The sequence below is a fragment of the Schistocerca gregaria genome, chromosome 2 (assembly GCF_023897955.1).
Source record: "Schistocerca gregaria isolate iqSchGreg1 chromosome 2, iqSchGreg1.2, whole genome shotgun sequence".
NCBI classification, from domain to species: domain Eukaryota; kingdom Metazoa; phylum Arthropoda; class Insecta; order Orthoptera; family Acrididae; genus Schistocerca; species Schistocerca gregaria.
Window position 1 is genome coordinate 373,469,754 of NC_064921.1, and position 23,929 is coordinate 373,493,682.

Here is a 23,929-nt window from a genome sequence, read left to right on the forward strand (position 1 = left end):
AAGATCAAAACAAACTGCAAAACGGTTTAGAAGAAATATTGGAATGGTGCGAAAAGTGGCAATTGACCCTAAATAACGAAAAGTGTGAGGTCTCGTTTAACTTAGGTTACATGATAAATGAGTCTAATCTAAAAGCCATAAATTCAACTAAATACCTAAGTATTACAATTACGAACAACTTAAATTGGAAGGAACACATAGAAAATGTTGTGGGGAAGGCTAACCAATGACGGCGTTTTATTGGCAGGACACTTAGAAATTTAACAGACCTACTAAGGAGATTGCCTACACTACACTTGTTCGTCCTCTTTTAGAATACTGCTGTGCGGTGTGGGATCCTTACCTGCTAGGACTGACGGAGTGCATCAAAAAAGTTCAAAGAAAGTCAGCACGATTTGTATTGTCACGAAATATGGGAGAGAGTATCACAGAAATGATACAGTATTTGGGCTCGAAATCATTAAAAGAAAGGCGTTTTTCGTTGTGACGTAATCCTCTCACGAAATTCCAGTCACCAACTTTCTCCTCTGAATGCAAAAATATTTTTTTGACACCGACCTACATAGGGAGGAACAATCAGCACGATAAAATAAGGGAAATCGGAGCTCGTACAGAAAGATATAGGTGTTCATTCTTTCCATGCACTATACGCGATTGGAATAATAGAGAATTGTGAAGGTAGTTCAATAAACCCTCTCTGCCAGGCACTTTAATGTGATTTGCAGAGTATCCATGTAGATGTAGACGTAGATGAATTTATGTTTGTGTCGGGAGAGAGAATAAGAAACCATAGTTGAACTATGTTTGATATTTATAGCACTGAATGCAAGCACACAGTACTTCCTGTTCTTTTTCATTTTTTTGAGCTTTAAATAATGATAAACCACAGTAAACTACATTCAGAAGAGCTCATTATTGACACTGAAACACGATTCATGCTGCCTTGTTGCTCGTCACAAGGTGAGCCCATTGCGAATCATATTGCATATTGTATCATCCCAGTGGAACACCAGTTTAACAGTGATAAGTGTCATGTTGTGCAACCTATATTGCTATGCACTGTGTCATCTTTTGTTATCAGCTGTGTGAACTGCACCTTAGAATAGTACTGCAATACATGCAATACTCTACAGCACTAGAAATCTAACACCCATTTGCTTATCGAGTCACAACGAAGAATTATTGAAAAATATAATTTAAAAGTAAGATTTCTTGCAGATCTTGCTTTATTGTGGTGATAGAATTGTTTAGAGGACACAGCATTGAGGTTATTTCAGATAATAATTAAGTCTGGCAAGATGTAAGTGGTTACAATGATGAAGTATTTAAAAACTGTCCTCAAGTAAAAAATTAAATATTTTCCTAGAACTTCTTACATGAGAATACACACACACACACACACACACACACACACACACACACACACAAGATTGACATATAATCCATTCTTTAAAAAGGGCTTTGATAATCATTAAACAGCTCAAAGAAAAATATATCAATATTAACACACTACAGCAGTACACATGGCTGTCTGACAACCAAACTATAAGTGGGTGACCAGCTACACTGCTGCACTGCACAGTAAGACATATATCATAAGAGCTTAGGCTGAAATGTGGAAAACTAACAAAATTTTAAAATATAGACCACACTCACCTAGTCATCAGCTAAAACAGATGGCACGTCCTTGATTAAGTTTACTGATGCCAACTTGTCAGAGTTAAAATGTGGTATTCTGAAATGTGTAATCTACAGGCTCCACAAACTGGAGGATTCCATCTGCAACTGGAAGAACTGCTGCAACCGGACAGTAGGTTTTGCTGATCACAGCTTATCTTCTGTCATTTCCAGCCATTCTTCCTCCAAATGGTTTATACCCTTCTGGCTCAACAGTGTCTCCCCTAACTTCCTTCTGTGCTTTCTCACCTTCCTCATTTCCCTGGATAGACATGACCTAGTACCCAGCAGAAAACTATAACCTTTCTCAATTCATACAGTTGAATAACACAGTCTGAATTATCTGAATTATTTTCTCCACTGAATAAAATGTGAAATCATCTGGACAATCCTGCGGGACTGAAGAGATGAAAAAATTCTTCCTGCAATCACATCTAATTCTTCAGGACAGTATACAGTTTTGCACTGTAGGCTGCGAGTTTATTTTATAAGTGAATCCTAAAAGCAAGGTCAGGAAAAACAACTGAACTAACAAGAGAGTCAACCTGTTTAGATCCACGAGCCTACACTGAAACGAACTTGTTAAAAGATGATTTACAAACACAAAATATGGTACATTTTTCAATAGGCACTGTGGAACTTTGCTCCAACCTTGGCATAAAATATTAATATTTGCAATTACAATTTCTAAAAGATAGCTCTTGCAGGAATCGAAAAGAGAATCCATTGCTTGAAAATAGTAATTAAAAAGTTGTTCCAAGTGAGCAACAGCATGGTGTACATGTGATTGCTGTAGGGAGAATGTCTTGTACACTTCCCACACTATGAGAAGTTGCTACTTGACAAAAAGTGATGGTTCAACAGTGTCACCACAGAGGCTTGGAATACCATTTGGCAATGGGGATCATCTTTACTCTTTTTTCAATTACAGGCTTCATGTCCAATGGATATACTTTACATGTCTTCAGTGCAGCATTTTCTTTCCAGAGTCTGCTGTATCATCTTGTCATTGATCACTGCCGATTCCGTGCTGCATTTAGGGCCCATCTCCCACCCCAAGAGCAAGAGGATTGGTACAATTTACTTCACAGCTACAATGACAGATGTAATGTCACATTAAATTAAACATACCTAACTGAAGATGGAGTGACAATTAGAAGAGGCCAGTCAGAATAGTAATAATGGGCTATGCCAAGACCTTGAACAGTCTTTCCAAGTCCCATATCATCTGCTATGAGACATCTGCCTTTTCTTGATATTCCAAAACTGCAACATCACAAAGACAACAAACAGATTATTGTTAGAGTTATTAATAACATTTAAACATTAAAACTTCCTTTTACAAAACAATAAAAAAAACATAGTAGTGTCTCTTTCATATAATTTATCACATTATTGGGGGTCAGGCGTATTCATAATTTTGCAAAATTTGTTGTAGGGTGTCTACTGTATTCAAAATTTGGCAAAATTTATTTATTTAATGCTGTGGCCAGATGCCCTTTGTATCATGACAGCCATCAATTAAGGAGGAGAGTCATGTAAATTTTGTTGTCTCTGTTGTCATATTTTACCATGTATTGTATTTTCTGAGGCAGAGATTGGGGATCAGCCCATCATCTACATAAACTGTCTAAAACTAGACTCAGGATGGCTAACTGAAAGTTAATAGTCTGTCTCAAGGATTCGATCCATGTTTGGTTCACATCCTTGGCTCAAAAGTTAGTGCACTGCATACTGGGCCATATGAGCAGAGAAAAAAAAGGAAAGAATAATCATGTAAAGAGAAAAAAGTTGGAAATACGAACTTCTGGTTTTGTCCTGACAAACTAATAATATTCTATAATATGAGGCAGGCCAAAATGACTCCTATGGTTTGAGTGATGGAACACTCACAAACCTGTTGTTTCTCTGACAACTTGCAATGCATATTGTGTGAGCTAAAGAGGGACACTTTTCATAAATCAAGTGAAAGCATTGGACCATCGCACTCCGTGAAAAATTCTTGCTCTTCACAGCTGTCCAAAACCAATTTTGTGATGACATGACAGGGAGTCATCACAAACGGCAAACTTTGTAGTACATTTTGAAATTAAGATTGCCTTATGGCAGGGAAGGAAGGGTAGAGTTTGACTCATTACCGATGAAGCCACTAGAGGTGAGGAAATTCAATAACACAAGGGTGGAAAAGAAAATCAGTTGTTGTCAGGGTGAAGTATGACCTGTTAATTTTCGTATTTTTTCTGGAAATGAATGACAAACCACCCTCATATATGCCTTGATCATTTAAATGCAACCATAGAATACGAAGACCACGTTGGTTGTCATCATCAGTTTATTGGGGATAAGTCTGTATGTGTTCTCTGAGGCATATAACAAATTAGAGCTTTGAATAGTGATGAATCTTACATTTTATGCTAGCCAGCAACAGCAATCCACCTAAAACAACAGTTAATCAACCTATCTATGAAGAGCATTGAGTCTTTTTGTATGTGGACAGCCAGCTCTCTGTGAAAGTCAACACTGATGTTAAGAACAAAACTATCTCAAATGTGCTTAAGTTCCTTGGACTGGTTTGAAAAAGCATAAAAAGACCAAGACTGTTCATCAGGTAATGGGAGTAACAGGGGAGAGAAGGTGTTTTCTTTCTCTCTCTCTCTCTCTCTCTCTCTCTCTCTCTCTCTCTCTCAGCACAAAATATGTTTCCCTTTACAATCTTCATGTGAAATACAAGAGTTCAAAGAAGATCAGTTCATCCAAACACAGTTAATTCGATTTCATTTGCATCTTTTCTCCTACTTTTAAATCTAGCCCCCAATCAGCATCTATGAACTGGCACAGGTCATTTTAGAATTTGAATCATGGTAATGAATCCATTACCAAATTTCTTTCCTTTCTTGCACTTGGTGTCTTGTCTGATCAAGATTTGAAGTGGCTATTCCTTCCCTCTAGCACCTGCAAATGTTACACTTAATTTGTTCCTGATATTATAACCTGCCTTCTCCTAACCAATGAACTACTTACAATACCAAAACCAGAAATTAATCTCTCTTAATGGACATCTCTGTTGGGTATACTGCAATTGTTCAAACTTCACCAGCAGGCAGAGGGTTATTTCTTTCCTGTTTCAAGCACTTTTGATTTATGATAATAACAGATGCTGAGTTACAGTGGCAACCCAGCAGTCAGCAATCAGTTAGAACATCACTAAAAGGATGAGTGAGCAACCATGATGACCTTAGAAATTTTCTTAGAGACAACTGTAAAATACTGGAATCGAAAGGCGATGAGAGATGGGGGGGGGGGGGGGGGGGGGGGGGGGGACTTCAAACATTCTGGGTATAGTCCCATCCAGTTCAAACTAAAAAATGAATTTGGTCCCACAGTAAAGTTTTATACCTTGATATGTAACTGTATTAATATTACAGGTTTCCTACACTTATAACTATTTTAAACTGAAAGTAGAATGTAAGATTAAAAGGCATAAGCAAGTTACATATTAGTGAAAATACAAGGTTTTTTTCTTCAAGGGAAATGTGAGCAGGACATTCACACATATTACAAACAGTAAGGTGGAACTGTTTTTCCTTCAGCACTGTAAAATCCTGGTTCTATAATTCTGAAACTAAACATTTCGCTGTTGAAGATGAACTCTGCAGAGCACAGCAAACAACACCAACAGACCCAGCAACAGTCTATACTACCCACAAGCTGATTCTTAGGGACCTGTAAAAATTCACTAAAAAGCAACGATATTTTACATCTCCTGGGAACATATTGTTTTCATCATTAACAATATGCTAGACATGAGGCGATTCCTCTGGAAGGGTGTTAAAATATTTGAACAGTGACCAGAAAGCATGAGTTGAGACGTGTGAAGGCGATTTGATTTATTTTGGTGTTACAAAAGAATTTTTGATTATGTAACAGACTGAGGGTGAAACCTGGCTGCATGATCGCAAAATCAAGAACAGTTAAAAGAATGGCATCACAGTGAGTTCTCGCAACAGAAGTTGCGCACCCTGAAAGTGGCAAAGACACTTTTCCAACGCCCTAAAATCTGCCAAGAAACTAGTCTGACACCCTGAAATTGGCAATTATGATGAAAAATTGTGGGAAAAAAAAGCTCTTTTTGTTGCAGGACTTAAGTATTCGTCCTATGTTGTAGCTGCAAAGCTGAAGGCCTATATTTGTAATCAGCAATTAACCTCCCATTCAGCTCTGACCTGGCCACATATGACCAGAAAAAATAGCTGCAACAATAATTTAACAAGTGCAACAGTTGGAGGGAGGGGAGGGGGCATACGATCAAGAAATGTGTACTGTCAAAGCTCTAATTAACCCTACTACTTTACAAGCCCCTTCCTCATGCAGTATCACACACAAACAAAAGATGTTTATCCTCTATGGGCTGTACATCAAATTCAGTTCAATAAGAAATATATCTTGTCAGTTACAGATAAGGCAACCTTTGCCTTTCCACTATTGACTACCAGATGACACAATTGAAATGTGATATTACTCACGCTTTAAAAATATCATTTGTTCATCTTCATACAATGGCACCCCATAAATTGATAATGTAGTTTCAAGGAACAAGGTTGACATTTACCATACACAAGACTTTGTCAAACAGAATACCTATAAACAAATGAGCTGGAAATTCTTCAACAAGTTCCCAAGAGCAGCCTACTTGGTTCCCTTACACACGTTTAAAATTTTTTTTTGAAAGTTTACTAAAAGAGGATGAATTAAACTCAGTTGATGAGTATATGAAGTGTGGCTTTTCAAGAGTTGTGTCCTGAGGAGCTGTAATTATCAGTGAAATTGTATTAATAATCATATGATCACAATCATGCATTTATGTATATTTGTAAATAAGTATACTAGTATTTTACATTGCTTCAGGTAACTTTAACTATTGATAAATTGTAAACAAATGACATTAATATGGAAATGAGTGTTATTAGCATGCCATTGTAACTAAGCATTTATATATGAGTAAACAAGTGTCCCCGTAACCTACATATAGCAGCTAATACGTGTACTAGGAACCTGCATCATGCTCTGTTTATAAGAACTTTTATTTGCTCATACAGCTGTACCATTAACTATAACTATGCCTTTCATGTCAACAAGGCCAATTTTGAAAAAAAAATTATCTAACAGCAGACAATAAACTTTCTAATTCTGTCTATGTGATGTGCTACTGGCGGCCTCTGACCAGAGCTTCACATTACTTGCAGGTGACACCCTCCTAACGATATCAATGGCTTTTTGGTCTGGAATAATGTTAACATCAGGTGAGGACACAAATATTAGTTCTTGCATTCATCTCATGTTGCCAAAATGTTTTAAATTCTGTTGTGGCATTGAGAAAATTTAAAATTTTCCATGAACAGGGAGCTTTCCTTAACACAAATGACATCCAAAACTCACGCTACTAAAAATTCATTTCTTTAAAGGTAGTCTAACACTTCAGATCAGCAAAGAATGGTAGTTTCATTATTGACAAAAGGCCCGGCTTTCATCTAGGTTATGATGACAGTCACATTCCTCAATAAACTATAAAATGGACACAGAGGTAACACTTACTTAATCTGACCCCACTGAAAATTACGCATCATCTGCAGTAGTATAGTCAACTGAGATTTCAAGGTTTGTGATGTCATGTCAGGGTGTACCACTCAGTAGTCTGGCCACCTTCACGACATATGGTAAGATACATTTATAATTTATTTTGTGCTCGCTGATGATTTTTAGGTAGTAGTAATTTAATACAAAAAACTAATAAGTGCTTCGTCTATTTTTCTTTGCTGCGCAAGGATTTTTTGTTGCCTGATGAAATCTTTATTAGGTTCACAGACACGTACTGCGAAAATAAGCAAGAGGCTACAGTCCATCGCTATGCCCATCATTTTAAGAGGTTAAAAATAAATAAAACCATGGATGTAAGGTAAAATTTTCAATATCAGTCTGTATCTGTCCATGTTTGACCATGCTAGCTCATACACAAATGAATTTCATGGTACATATAGTACAGTTTCAAGTATTTACAGTATTTGAATTTCTGAAAGTAGACAGAATTCAGAAACCTTTATTTCTAATTATGCTCTCCTGGATACTTAAATGAAAATTGATTATTTTGAAAAGAAAAGTGAATGTAATAGCAAATCCTAGGGAAAAGACAAACCTAATAAGACCTCCGATTTTGCTGTACTGTAATGGAATAAATTTGTGATAGATTACTTAATATTTTATGAAAAGAAGGATGCTGTAAGTGACATAACATTGAAAAGTACACTATCAATTATTATTATTATTATTATTATTATTATTATTATTATTACTGATAGTGCTCAGAATGAAAATCAAATCTTCAAATTACAATCTAAACATATTTGGGAATAGTTGATCAGCTTACAGAAAGTAACACTAGCTGCAGTGACACTGCACTGGATTATCACTGGTCTCTATGGTTACAGAAAATCAGCTCCACTAACATTATGCAGAATCTTAATTTGAATTTTGGGTCAATTCAAATAAGAGACTTCATGCCCACATTCTACGGAGTTATCAATCAGAAAAAACCTACAGATTTACTTAACTTTAGGTAAAGTAAAGTGATCTTCAATCAGAAAATGGTGTAACTATTTTAATTCTGAAGCAATGAAATTCAAATAAGTCTGACACACAATGAGCTTACACTAATTTGTTCAATCATCTGAGCTTGCAGTTCAACACTGTATAACATGCAGGGAACAAAAACACCAGGTTTATTTCAAAACTATATACAACCCCACGACATGCATGGAAGATACAAAATACAAAACGCATAATAAAGAATAACGAAACCAAAACACATGTATGTAAGACAGGGTACCTCTGGTGACTGGCATGAAATGACTGGCAGTGCAATTGTAAACACATGCACATGACACTACATAACTGCATGATGTCACCACATCAGCCCCACACTGGAAGCGGAGCATTACTCCAAACAGGGGCTAGAAATTGGACATTGGAATCATATCTGTCACGACGTGTAACAGATGACCAAAATGCATCACCAAATATGACACAAAAGCGAAAGTTGTCCATTGGAGCAGCTTCCGGCCAACAAGTGTAACAATCTATCATTGAAAGTATGACGCTGGCCGTCACACAATGGCAACATATGAACATTGCCAATGCAGATATGATTGAAATAGGTCGTCATGATCGGACACGTGGGGCAGTGTATCTTACTCCATTGGCATTTCAGATAACACCTCACCCATTCACAGCAGTCTCTCTGTATTCTCAGCAACACACGATTCGTTATTAGGCAAGTAGTCAAATGAATGCCAGTGTCACACAGGTCACATAGCATATTGAAGATGGCCCTTCTGAATACAAAAGGTAGGAATGACTGCGACTTTGACATGATCACGTCATGACACAACATGGCGTCACTCCCTGGAATTTGGATAAGTTGGATATCCAATGCCAATGTTCCTGTTGATAAATGTCCTTGTAGTTCTTGATCTGTTGAGCAGCAGCAAGTTTGGTATAATTGATTGTACTAGCAATGTTTCCGACCTGAGAATCACAACCGCTTGAACACTTCTGTCAAATGCTGCTGGTGTTGTTCTGCCAATGATAAAAGAACTAAACTAGCGTCCAGGAAAGTGAAAGAAAAAGTTAGGCCCTGAAGCACTGAGTCAATGAAGCACTGCTATATTTAAGCAGCATTCCCCGAGTCCAAAAGTCATAAATTTGATCTCCAACAGGTCAAGTGGAGTGATGACTGCTATCTTGCAAGTATCTCGTTCAGCTACACAGATCTGTGTGCACACTTCTATGCTGTCTAGGACACTCAAAGTAACTTGGATATCTGTCCGGTATTGTTCTGGCATTCAGAGCTCTGTAGCCACCGTAAGGCCACCATACACCACCCTTCTTCGGGATCAAATGTAGTGAAGAAGACCAGGGACTGTGGGAAGACCACATTACATATTTATAAATCACACTGTCAAACTCTGCCTTTGCAATTTTGAGACGATCTGGAGCCAAACATTATGGTCTGCAAAACACGGGGGGAGGGGGGGGGGGGGGGGGGCGTCAATCACCTTGATGTATAGGACTGTGTTGTGCCTTACCTCCTCAGGCACTTCAAATGGTTGTGTCAAGAGCAGGGAATTCATGTGGCAGCTCCATGTACTTGCCATCTGCCACCTGAATTACTTAGGCTGTATGAACGGCCATGCCCCACTGAAATCTGCCTGGTGTTACACTTGTTGTGTTGTCAACTAGGAATAAGTTCTTCATATCCAGCAGCAGATTGTAACAAGTAGGAAAGTGAGTCATTATGATAGGTTTGGCAATATCTGCAATGTAAAATCCCATGTGAAGGCTTGACGTAAACCACAGTCTAGTTCCAAGTGCAGAGGACAGTACACTGTTTCGACCACGTTGTTTGCAGTGGTCAGACATAATAATATGGGCGCTTGCTTCCTACTCAACATAGTTCACGGATGCATGGACAAAATGGAACCAGTATCTACACAGCTCAGAACAATTAGGGGATCAGGTGAGATATCATACACAATACACAGATGGTACCATATTTTATTCAGATATTGGTTACAATTATAATTTGTGTGTGATAGAGTACGATATTTTGCTGTCTCAATGCTTTACTTGAGGTTTACACGGCATTTACATAGAGCGAGGCACCATGGGGCTACCACAATAGTGAAAGTCATTCTTGTTGCCCTCTAATGTGGTGTGTGATCACCTCGGACAGCCAGTACAGTTACAAACCTGTGTGGCATGGACAGTATGTGGTTATCAACCAGCTCTTGAGGGATATTTGGCTATTCTTCAATGAGTGCAATATCCAGCTCTGCAATCATGGTGTGAGGTGCTGGTCTGGCTGCAATGAGTCTGCCAAGTGCATTACAGACATGCTCAATCAGGTTTAGGTCTGGTGAACAAGCTGGCCGCTCCATTTGTACAAATTCCCTCAGCTTCAAACATGTTGTCCACCAGTGCAGATCCGTGGGGACAAGCATTATCGACCACCAGATGGAACCCTTCTCCTATGGCACCATAAGGTCAACGGATGTTGTCTCTATACCTCTGAGCAATCAAAGTGCCAATCTGAACGGCACAGAGGTCCGTATGTTCACCACTACTGACTCCTGCCCACACCATTCGTCCACCACCATGATATGGTGATATTTCCTGCACATAAGCAGGATTGTTCCAAGTGCCACATTCTCTCCAGATGAGGAAACGACTGTCTGGCTGAACTCAAAATCTTGACTCATCTGCGAACTGCACTCAGCGCCGTGCATTACGACTCCAATCCTGATGTTCCACTGCCCAGTTTCTGCAGGCTAAACGGTCATGTGGTTTTAAGGGGACACACACCATAGGCCTCCATGCATAGAGGCCACATTCCTGAAGGTGATTTCGGACTGCTTGTGTTGATATTGTGTGTCCTGATGCTGCCTGGAGGATGCATTGCAGCTGAGTTGCATTCAGCCTTCTGCCTCGACGGTCTGTTAACTGGAGATAACGGTCATCTCCTTCTGACTTTATCCTTGAACGATCTTAGCCTTGCTTCTTTTAATGGTTCCTGTTGTCTGAAATCACATCCAGGTCCTGGAAATTACACTTTGGGACACTCCAATAGCTGTGTCTCTCCCACTTCCAACTGTCCTATGGCTCTCCATGCCATAGCTTCAGGTAAGTCACATTGTTGTTGCATTGCACTACCTGCTCACTACAATATCTGAACCCAACCACTTGTCTAATTTGTTTGGTAGAATAAACACAAGTCAACACCAACCTCCTCTGCAGCAACCTTCCGATATTACCACTATCTTGGTGACCATAATATTGCTGTCTCCACTCCATGGAACAAACAGTTGTTTCGAGCAGTGTATTAAATATTTCTGGCAGGGCAGCTGATCACTAACAAACAGGTGCAGAGACACTGATCAGCAATAAGAGGAGACACCTCCTCCCGATCACCGGTGTAAGAAGTTGTGCATCTGCACACTTGCTTCCCAAATTTCTGGTGATACTAGCAGGTACATTGCTACTCAGGGCCAGCTGTGGAAGAGGTCATCAATGATCTGCCATGCGAGCATCAGCAGTATCAATTCTGGCCTCTGTCACTGCTCAGGTCATGTCAAGGTAACAGTTCACCGATTTGCTGAATCAAAAGATCTATCTCGGCCACCAAGGCCTTATAACCTACACATGAAACAGTTGGTGTTTCACCAGCACACTACGTGGTGATTGTGCTGACAGAAGCTAGTGTCATCAAGTCTTGGATATCTGCCAACTCCACTACTGTGTCAAGAAGTGTGCCAGGCTGTGACGCTATGACTGCTTTGACGGATGATGGCAAACGACTGCTCCATATTGGAACGGTTCTTATATCTACTTTGCTTCTTAGGTGCTGCAAGTAATGTGAATGTTTTCTGTCTCCAATATCTTCCTGAGTGAGAACTTGACAGATTCACTCTTCCTGTGATGCTGACACGTCACACCAATTATGCTTTAAGACAGTCATAGTAATTAGCCTCTGTCGGTGAGGTAATTATATCTTGCACTTCCACGGTGTACTGGTAGTCTAATGGCTTACTACCTGCACAAAGTTGGTAATGTCCACTGAATTAAAGAATAGAAAAAAATTGGTCTCCACCTACACAAGCCACAAAGCTGGATTGTGTGGCCAGAAAGGTGGTAGTCTTACAGCCAGTTGTGACATGATGGGATTAATGTCAGTCATTTTACAGGTTAGGTTGTTTGGGGGAAGAGACCAAACAGCGAGGTCATCGGTCTCATTGGATTAGGGAAGGATGGGAAAGGAAGTCGGCTGTGCCCTTTCAAAGGAACCATCCCGGCATTTGCCTGCAGCTATGTAGGGAAATCACGGAAAACCTAAATCACGATGGCCGGACGCGGAATTGAACCGTCGTCCTCCCGAATGCGAGTCCAGTGTGCTAACCACTGCGCCACCTCACTCAGTAGTCATTTTACAAATCTCTTTCATGTGCACTCGTTAATCCAATGATACTATGCAGGTATATTGTGTGGGAGTCAACACATTGTCAGTAGAAGCTGTGCAGACTGTTGTTCAACAGTTAGAATCTGCATCTACTTGCTACATTGAACCAGACTACACAAAAAGCCCCTCAGACAATTAATGGCAGCTTTATCGATCGCAGCTGCAGGAGATGACAAAAAATACCATGGATTGTTTAATCAATCTACACTTTCAATTCAATCTCAGATAACATGCAGGGAACAAAAAACATCATATTTATCTCATTACTATGCACAACCTAATTACATACATGGAAGATACAAAATATAAAAAGCATAATCAAATAACAACAAAACTGAGCAACAGAAAATCTAAATAAAACTGAAACACATATAACACAGTGCCTCTGGTGTCTGGCACAAAATGTTTGAAAGTGCGGTGTTTGTAAACATATGCACATGACCCCACAGGACAACACTACTTAATTGAGCAGTGGTGCCAAAATTCCAATGAAAACTGGTAAGTTTGTCAACTTTTTGTACAGACCAAGACCAATACAAAGGAAAAGGCATTTCACAGAGAGATAAAAGAACACAAACTGCCCTTATACCACATCTGACTTAACTATTATACATATTTTCTTGTTTACACCCTTGTAGCTTCCCATTCCTGTATAGTATCATACTTTGACAGATATATGGAGTAGGTTTGCATCTGATTTCCTGAAGAAAAGAAAGAATCTTTTAGAGTTTAATGTCCAGTAGCTAACATGACAGTCACAAAAGATGGAAACTAGCTCAGTTTGGTAAAGAAAATCGGTCATAATATGTTCACAGGAATCATCGTATCATTTGCCGGGCTGGGAAGGCATGGGTGAAACTGTGTCACTGTTGGCATAGTAATACTGTGTGCTAGTATTTTGTGACATTGTTTTTATCACTCAAGGAGTGACTTGGATGCTTACAATTAATATTCACAAATCTCTAATATCAGCAAGGAATAAAAATGAATCTGTTTCTGGATTTTCTGCACTTAAAAGTTCTCTCTAACAATTAACTATTTGTCTCTCTATACCTACAATTGTGATTACAGTTGTCTTTACCTGTACTTTACTTCTGATTATACTTTCCACTAACTGCTGCTGTACCACTATCACTGCAATAATAATAATAATAATAATGATAATAATAATAATAATAATATCAACAATAATAAAATCACAGCACAAATTTAATACATCATAACTTGCCTCTTCAGTGACATGGAATTCTTTTAGTACTGGCATGATAACTGTATAGACTATGACGACAGTATCAAGCAATTAAACCATTGGCAGGGCTGAAATTCAAAATAGGATATCAAGCATTTTGCAAAATGCATTTAAAATGCAGGTATTCTGATTCAAGTCCAGGTCTGGTAAACAGTTTTAAATTACCTATTTACTTTCTGCACAGGTCTGACTCAGCTCTCATTAGTTACTGACAAAGGTATTACACATATTTCCACACTCATTAGTCACTGGCATAGGAATTACAAATATTATCATTTCTTCTCTCTGTATTTGATTTCATCTGACTTATTTCCAAAAACCTATCATTCCACATTATTTGTCATCACTTGGTTAGCTTGTTACATCTTCTCCTACATTATATGTTACCCTCCTTCTCCAGAGGAAAAAAATTAGGTGCTTCATACATGTACGAGTGAATATTAGTTTATATTAAAGAGTGAAATAATCTGCTCGATTTCAACTTACCATATACCTTCTCTTTGAAATGGCATCAAGTTCTCGACTAATTGTTTATCTATTCGACTCAAGTCGATCTCATAATTTACTGGTGCAGGAGGTGCAGATAAAAATGTCTGAAACATGAGAATCATCATTGAAGTTTTTACTACAAACATAATAATTGTCTTTTATGGTTTCACAATTATTTTTAGTGAAAATGAAATCAAGAAAATATAAAACTTACAAAATTTTTTTGGCGGTGTAGCATTACATGACATTCATCGAAGCAAGAAAAATTGGAGTAGAACTGGCAAAATATCAATTTTAAAATACTGTTTAAAGGCTACCATTAAGATTTTCCCAAAATTTCTGCAGCATCAGAGGAAATATATCAAATAGGGGAAAAAAATTTGAATGTGCAGCTGCTAACGAGAAGAAAAATTTACACTAAGCCCTGAATCAAGAGGTAAATAAGCTGCAGGATATACTTCTGACTGGTGTCAGATATTTATGCAATTGTCCTTAATAAGGAATTATTCTTCTCAGAAAGGACAGTATCCAAGACAAGTATATGGTAATTGATACTCGTTGCTGGAAATAACTAAACTACCTTCCAAACATCAAAAATTTTACCTATTGAAAAAAATCACAAGACTTATGCTACACACAAAAACTAACAAACAGGCTCAAGGTCAATCCATTTTGATTTTCTTTCTCGGTTTTTCAACTAATCATCACCTATCACTTCACACTTCATGAACACAAAAAGCAAACTTAAATGAATTATGCCGCAGTGGTAACACCGGTTCCTGTCAGATCACCAAAGTTAAGGGCTGTCGAGCTGGGCTAGCACTTGGATGGGTAACCATCCGGTCTGCCGAGCGCTGTTGGCAAGCGGGGTGCACTCACCCCTTGTGAGGCAAACTGAGGAGCTACTTGATTCAGAAGTAGCTGCTCCAGTCTCGTAATCTGACATACGGCCGGGAGGGTGGCGCGTTGACCTCATGCCCCTCCACATCCGCATCCAGTGACGCCTGTGGGCCGAGGATGACATGGTGGCCGGTCGGTCCCGTTGGGCCTTCACGGCCTGTTCGGAGGGAGTTTAGTTTGGTTGGTTGGGTGTGGGATTGAAGGGACCAGACTGCTAAGGTCATCGGTCCCTTGTTCCACGATAAAATCACACGAAATAAAAACTGTCAGTCGTTAAAAACGGAGAACTGAGACAAGGGACGACACAATACAGACAAACGGAACTAAAATCACACCGAGTGTGAAGGTGGTTGGCCGACCACGAAAATAAGGAAAAGCCAACCACCAAATGACATTAAAACCCACAGTTTAAAACCACAGGCCAAAGGCCCAAGTCAATACAGGAAATAAAAGGACAAACACTCAAATCATACGGTAAAAACCCCCTGCCCGAATAAAACTCAACACGAGGTCCGCCATAGCAACGTCATCACATAAAAGGGCAGGGAGGGTATCAGGCAGCGCAAACGTCTGCCTGAGTCCTGTTAAAAGCGGGCAGTCCACCAAAATGTGGACCACCGTCAGAGCTGCCCCGCAGCGACATAGCGGTGGGTCCTCCCGGCGCAACAAATGGCCGTGCGTCAGCCACGTGTGGCCAACACGCATCCGGCAGAGGACAACAGAGTCCTTCCGAGAGGCCCGCATGGAGGAGCGCCACACACCGGTTGTCTCCTTCACCGCCCGAAGTTTGTTGGGCGTGGGCAGGGTGCGCCACTCGTCACCCCAGGCACCAAGCACTTTCTGGCGCAAAAGCGACAGGAGATCACACTCCATAAGGCCGAGTTCCAGAGCCGGTGAACTCACTGCCTGTTTAGCCAGCGTGTCAACCCGCTCATTGCCCGGGATGCCGACATGACCTGAGGTCCAAACAAAGACCAAGGAGCGGCCGCAACGGGCAAGAGCATGGAGCGACTCGTGGATGGCCTTCACCAGACGGGAACGAGGAAAGCACTGGTCAAGAGCTCGTAAACCACTCAGGGAGTCACTACAGATGACAAAGGACTCACCTGAGCGGGAGCGGATTTACTCTAGGGCGCGATAGATGGCAACCAACTCGGGAGTGTATACACTGTTCCCGGGTGCCAGCAACCGTTGCTCACAATGATCCTCTAGAGTAAGAGCGTAACCAGTGCGACCAGAGACCATCGAACCGTCGGTATAGGCCACGGCAGATCCGGGAAACTCGGCAAGGAGAGAAACAAAGCGGTGGCGGAGGGCCGGAGGAGGGACCGAGTCTTTCGGACCCTGTGCCAAATCCAGCCGAATGCATGGTCAGCGCACACACCAAGGGGGCAGACGGAGATTGGCTCGGAAAACAGGCGGGAGAGGAAAAAACTCAATCCCACACAGTAGAGCCCGGATGCGAACAGCGATCGTACACCCTGACCGGGGCCGCCTGTCTGGAAGATGGACGATCGAGTGCGGGAACAGGAGACGGTAGTTGGGATGCCCTGGCAAACTACAAACGTGGGCAGCATAAGAGGCCAGAAGTCGCGCCGGATCCGCAATGGAGGAACACCAGCCTCCACAAGTAAGCTGTCAACAGGGCTTGTCCGAAATGCTCCTGTGGCGAGTCGGATCCCGCAGTGATGGATGGGATCAGGCAATTGCAATGCTGATGGCGATGCCGAACCATAAGCCACACACCCATAATCAAGGCGGGACTGGATCAGCGCTTGATACAGCTGGAGAAGGGTGGACCGATCGGCACCCCATCCGGTGTGGCTAAGGCAACGGAGAGCGTTTAAATGCCGCCAGCATGTTTGTTTAAGCTGCCTAATATGAGGCAGCCAAGTCAACCGGGCATCAAATACCAGTCGCAAGAACCGATGCGTCTCTACCACAGCAAGAGGTTCACCGTCAAGGTAAAGGCGTGGCTCAGGGTGAACCGTGCGACGCCAGCAGAAATGCATAACGCAGGTCTTAGCGGCCGAAAACTGGAAGCCGTGCGCTACAGCCCACAACTGCGCCTTGCGGATAGCGGCCTGCAGCTGGCGCTCAGCAACTGCAATGCCAGTGGAGCTGTAGTAGAGGCAGAAGTTGTCTGCATACAACGAAGCTGCGACGGACGATCCCACCGCCTCAGCGACCCCATTGATCGCAATTAAAAACAGGGAGACACTGAGGACAGACCCCTGTAGGACCCCGTTCTCCTGGACCCGGGAGGAACTATGGGACGCAGCAACTTGCACGCGGAAGGAACGATACGACAGAAAATTCTGAATAAAAATCGGGAGCGGGCCCCTAAGACCCCACCCATGAAGTGTGGCCAGGATGTGATATCGCCAGGATGTGATATCGCCAAGTCGTATCGTACGCCTTCCGCATGTCGAAGAAGACGGCAACCAGATGTTGGCGGCGTGCAAAGGCTGTACGGACGGCAGACTCTAGGGAGAGCAGATTATCGACGGCAGAGCGGCCTTTACAGAACCCACCCTGAGACGGAGCCAGAAGGCCTCGAGACTCGAGGAGCCAACTTAACCTCCGGCTCACCATACGTTCTAGCAACTTGCAAAGAACATTGGTGAGGCTTATGGGGCGGTAGCTGTCCACCTCCAGCGGGTTCTTGCCAGGTTTCAACACGGGGAGGACGATGCTTTCTCGCCATTGAGACGGGAACACACCCTCAACCCAGATGCGGTTGAAAACATCTAGGAGGCGTCGCTGGCAATTCACAGAGAGGTGTTTCAGCATCTGGCTGTGGATGCGGTCTGGCCCAGGAGCCGTATCAGGGCAAGCAGATAGTGCACTCTGGAATTCCCAGTCGCTGAAAGGAGCATTGTACGACTCCGCGTGGCGCGTGTGAAAGGAAAGCCTCCAACTTTCCAACCGCTCTTTCCGGGAGCGGAAGGCCAGTGGGTAATTCGTAGATGCGGAACACTGAGCAAAATGCGCTGCTAACCGGTCCGCAATCGTGTCGGAGTCAGGACACACCACTCCATTCAGCGAAAGCCCAGGGACAGAGACAGGTGGCCGATAGCCATGGAGTCGCCTAATCTTAGCCCAAACCTGCGATGCAGAGGTACGTACGCCAATGGCGGAAACATACCGTTCCCAACACTACTGCTTCCGTTGGTGAATAAGGCGTCGGGCACGGGCACAGAGCTGTTTAAAAACGATGAGGTTCTCCAAGGGCGGGTGCCGCTTATGGCGTTGAAGAGCCCGCCGGCGATCTCTAATCGCCTCTGTGATCTCGGGCGCCCACCAAGGCACAGTCCTCCGCCAAGGGGACCCGGATGAACAGGGAATCGCAGATGCCGCCGCAGAAACGATGCCGGTGGTGACCGACTGAACCACCGCATCAATGGTGTCATGGGAAGGAGGTGCGATAGTGGCGAGAGAGGAGAACAAGCCCCAATCAGCCTTATTCAGAGCCCATCTGGAGGGGCGTTCAGAAGAGTGACGCTGTGGTAGTGACAGAAAGATGGGGAAATGGTCACTACCACATAAGTCGTCATGGACACTCCAGTGGATGGATGGTGAAAGTCCGGGGCTGCAGATAGAAAGGTCGATGGCCGAAAATGTGCCATGGACTACGCTGAAATGTGTCGGCTCTCCCGTGTTTAAGAGGCAGAGGTCAAACTGCGAGAGAAGAGTCTCGACATCTCTACCCCGGCCAGTAATCGCGGCCCCACCCCACAGGGGGTTATGGGCGTTAAGGTCGCCCAGTAACACAAAAGAAGGAGGCAGTTGTGCTATCAATGCAGCCAACACATGACGCGAGACATCACCATCTGGCGGAAGATACAGACTGCAGACAGTAATAGGCTGAGGCGTCCACATCCTTACAGCGACAGCCTCTAAAGGTGTGTGAAGAGGTACACATTCGCTGTAGACAGAGTTAAGGATGTAGACGCAGACTCCACCAGATACCCTCTCATAAGCTGCCCGGTTCTTGTAATAACCCCGATACCCACGTAGGGCAGGGGTCCGCATTGCCGGAAACCAAGTTTCCTGTAGAGCAATGCAGAGGAAAGGGTGACTGCTGATGAGTTGGCGAAGCTCAGCAAGGTGTTGGAAAAAAGCGCTGCAGTTCCACTGGAGTATCGCTTTGTCCATGTCCGAAAAAGGTGTGAAGGGACCGAGGAGGCAGATCACGCCACTGGGTCACCTGCTGCCACCGATGGAGGGCCAGTACAATCTGTTTCCATGGTGTCTGAGGGTCCGGCGAGATCCAGGTCCTCAGCGGACGCCCGGATCTCCACCTTATCCTCGGACGCAGAGCCTGTAGGGAGCAGTGGGGTGGATGCCACCGCGTGGTCCTTGGCCTTAGAGGTCTTCTTCTTCGTCTTGTCTCTCTGGTCCTTGGGTTTCATTGGCTGGGAGGGCTCCAGCGAGTCAGTCTCCGGGACGGAGGAGGAGCGGGAAGCCCTGCGACCAGCCGCTGGTCTGCTTTTCTTCCATTGGCTGACGTCACGCTTCCCAGAGGCGGAAACCTGGGAAGGAAGGGACCCAAGGGACCCTTTCCGTGCTATTCGAGCCGGGGAAGTTTGAGGCTTCCCCAGCTTAGAAGTGGGGACTGATGTCCCCGATGGTTGGGGGGTTGCTGCTCCTGAGGCAGGTAGTGCAGGAGCAGCAGGGAGTGAAGTGCCCCCCACCATCAAGGGGGCAGGTGTAGCATTCCGGCTCTGAGAGGTGGCAGTCTGAGGGAGAGCTAATGGGGCCATAACAGTAGTAGCCGCGGCGTAAGAGGCAGTCATTCGAACAGGATGGAGGCATTCGAACTTCTGCCTGGCCTCAGTGTATGTCAGGCGGTCCAGGGTCTTATACTCCATGATTTTGCGCTCTTTCTGGAAGATCCTGCAGTCCGGCGAGCAAGGCGAGTGGTGCTCTCCGCAGTTTACACAGATGGGAGGCGGAGCACATGGAGTATTGGGATGTGATGGACGTCCACAATCTCGACATGTGAGGCTGGAAGTACAGCGGGAAGACATATGCCCGAACTTCCAGCACTTAAAGCACCGCATCGGGGGAGGGATATATGGCTTGACGTCACAACGATAGACCATCACCTTGACCTTCTCAGGTAAAGTATCACCCTCGAAGGCCAAGATGAAGGCACCGGTGGCAACCTGCTTATCCCTTGGACCACGATGTACGCGCCGGACGAAATGAACACCTCGCCGCTCTAAATTGGCGCGAAGCTCGTCATCGGACTGCAATAGAAGGTCCCGATGGAATATTATGCCCTGGACCATATTAAGACTCTTATGGGGCGTGATTGTAACCGGAACATCCCCCAGCTTGTTACAATCGAGTAACCGGCGGGACTGGGCGGAAGACGCCGATTTGATCAAAACCGAGCCCGAGCGCATTTTGGACAAGCCCTCCACCTCCCCGAACTTGTCCTCTAAGTGCTTGACGAAGAACTGAGGCTTCATGGATGTAAAGGATTCACCATCAGCTCTCGTACACACCACGTAGCGGGGCGAGTATGTTTCGCTGGCATCCTTAGTCTTTCGTTCCTCCCATGGTGTAGCCAGGGAGGGGAACGATTTGGGGTCATATTTAGTTGCGTTGTATTGAGCCCTGGAACGCTTAGAGACTGCTGGCGGCTGGCCGCCAGCAAGAGATGATGTACCACGCTTCATTGCGGGTCATCCGCCCTGATGCCACCTACTCCGACCAAGGGCCCTCCCCATGGGCGCCACCCAGCCTCAGCAACGACCACCTGGCAGGATGGCCATTGCCGGGAGTCCCAATGCCCCAAGGAGATAGGCATCTAGTCCTTGGCATACGTGGGGAGTTAACGGCGCTGGCATCAGCAGAGCGATCCCTGTGTAGTCAGGGGGCTACAACCAACAGGGTACATGGCGGCCCCACCACAACGGACTGGCTACCGTGCTGGATTTCAGGTGATGTAGTCCAATATCGTCATTGGCGCATAAAGCGACACAGCATAGCAGACTGCAATAAACTGCACCCAAGAACAAATCCACGCCCAAGAGATGGTAGGTGAGCGGGACTGCTAAGCGATGACGACAAACCTGGCTAGAGATGGTAATGAATGATGGACACATCACTCCTTGTAAGGCGCCCTTCCCCAATCGGCTCGCTCTTCGGAAAATTTAGAAGGAATGAGGTCAAACCCGTTAGGGGACCATCTCACAAGGCCAAAATGTTTGAGACTCCTTTTAGTCGCCTCTTACGACAGGCAGGAATACCGTGGGCCTATTCTTACCCCCAAACCCACAGGGGGAGAGTTTAGTTTAGTTTTAATGAATTTTGAAGAAATCAAAGTGCTGAAGAGCATACAAAATGTCTCCGAGTTCCAATACAACTGTGTTTGTGGAAATAAAAGTAATGGATTATGTTCACAAATCACTGTATTTATTCGAAATTGTGTCCTCCTGGACTCAAAATACTTATGAAATCATTTTGAAAGTGTTCTGAAACTGTCACTGTATTCCCGTTTTGAAGCTGCATGTAGTACTGCATACAATTTTCTTGGATGTCCTTAACTGCGCCATAATGGTGTCCTTTCATTGCCAACTTCAGTCTGGGGAATAACCAAAAGTCAGCTGGGGCCAAATCTGGTGAATACAGTGAGTGATCCAGGACTGTGATCTGTTTGCTGGTCAGAAACTCATGCACAATCTTCACTCTGTGAGCTGGGGTGTCATCACCAAGGAGCAAACAGTAATTTTCATCTCGATATTCATTTTGAATTCAACAAGTTCTCATCCACAAATGCTGGAGGACTCAAGAAACTTGATATTGCCTCACTGCTCCACTTCAATTTTCCAATGAGTGTCAGACATGTACTGTTACATTCATGGTCAGGGTGCCTGCTATGGCAATGCTACACAGCTGTTTTTGAAATTTCAAGGATCATAACACCGTAACTCACCATGGGACAGCATTGCAGTTTGGAATTTCACACAAGCAATTCTAACAGAACTGGGACACATTGTGTATATATCACCTTCATCATTGTCATTATCTTTATCATCATCTGTTATGCAATGCAATGCTGATCATATAACTACAATGGTTGCAAAACGTACATACCTACAGCAAGTGAACACACCAACCAATTTCTCCAAAATTGTGTCAGAATATTACGGTATATTGATAATTATTACTTTGGGACCATATAATAACAACTGAATAAAACACAAGTTTTGTGCCATTTGCATTTCACCTTTATTCTGCAGCCAGCAAGGTAAGATATGTGTGAGGACCAAGGAAGTTTCCTGTCGAGCATGAGCCCCAGGAATATTGTAGTTTCAAAGAAGGTAAGAGGAATACACCAAGATGTAAAGACAGTAGAAAAACCAATTCATGGCCAGAAATTTATACAAAGTTTTGTCAGAGGAAAAGTGTAAGTCATTGTCAATGCTCCATGAGTAAAGGTGATTAGGACAACACTGAAGATGCACTAAGGAGGTAAGTCTGTGAAGAACTGCAATAGATGGCAAAATCATAAACGAAAAGGGAGTGGGAGGCAGGCCATAATAGGGTTAATGGCGATACCAAAGAGAGCAACATTTAGTATGGAACCCTGAGGCACATCATTTTCCTGGACAAAGGTGTCCAACACGGTCTTTTGAAAATTCCTGAAGGAAACAGGCCAGGCGGCCTCAGGAGCCCTATATGTAGAGCATACATAGGTTAACAGTCCTCCAACCGGTGTCATAGGCTTTCTTCAAACAAAAAAACACAGCCAAAGTCTGGCATTTATGCTGAAAAACATTCATGACATGGGTTGACAAAGTGATGAGATGGTCAACTGCAGAACAGCGCACTCGAAAACCACATTGTGCAGGGGTTAGTAAATTGCAAAACTTGAGCCATGATATCAGACAGGCACGAATCCTATGTTCCTTGCAAACACAGGTGGTGAGAGAAATGGGGCGGTTGCAAGAAGGAAGATGTTTGTCCTTACAAGGCTTAAATATGGGTAAGGCAGTGTTTCTCTGCCAGCATCTGGGAAACCTGCCCTCGGCCTAGATGCAATTGCACATATGAAGGAGTAAGTGCTTGCCTGCAAAAAAAGGTTCTGCAACATCTGAATGTGAACACTGTCCAGTCCTGGAGTAGAGTATCGATTAAGTGAGAGCACGATCTAGCTCCTTCATAGTAAAAGCAGCATTGTAGCACTCATGATTCTGAGAAGAGAAGGGTATCGCCCGATCTGCCTCCATTTGTTTTTGATGGAGAAAGCAGGGTGATAGTGGGTGGAGGTCAAAATCTCTGCAAAACTGCAACCTAATGACATCACCTGCTACAGTCATGCTGGAAACTGGGGAATGGACCTTGGTCCCAGAGAGCCATCGGAGGTTGACCCACATGACAGAAGAGGGAGCGGAACTATTAAAAGAACTAGTAAATGAAATCCATCTGTCTTTTTTGCTATCCCAAAGAATGCAATGACACCATGCACACAACTGTTTATAACAACTGTAGTTTGCCATTGTAGGATGACAATTAAAACCACAGAGAACACA

At 43.4% G+C, this 23,929-nt stretch overlaps 1 protein-coding gene across 1 annotated transcript in view; it reads right to left on the reverse strand.

The window, feature by feature from the left end:
- The window catches only part of LOC126319897 (SWI/SNF-related matrix-associated actin-dependent regulator of chromatin subfamily A-like protein 1), a 146,309-nt gene that overhangs the window by 77,570 nt on the left and 44,810 nt on the right, over nucleotides 1–23,929 (reverse strand). Inside the window, exons 4-5 of the mRNA XM_049993604.1 lie at nucleotides 14,478–14,584; nucleotides 2,809–2,943 (exon numbers count right to left, since the gene is read on the reverse strand). Coding sequence (XP_049849561.1) covers nucleotides 2,809–2,943; nucleotides 14,478–14,584 — 242 coding nt within the window. The remainder of the gene's footprint in view (nucleotides 1–2,808; nucleotides 2,944–14,477; nucleotides 14,585–23,929) is intronic.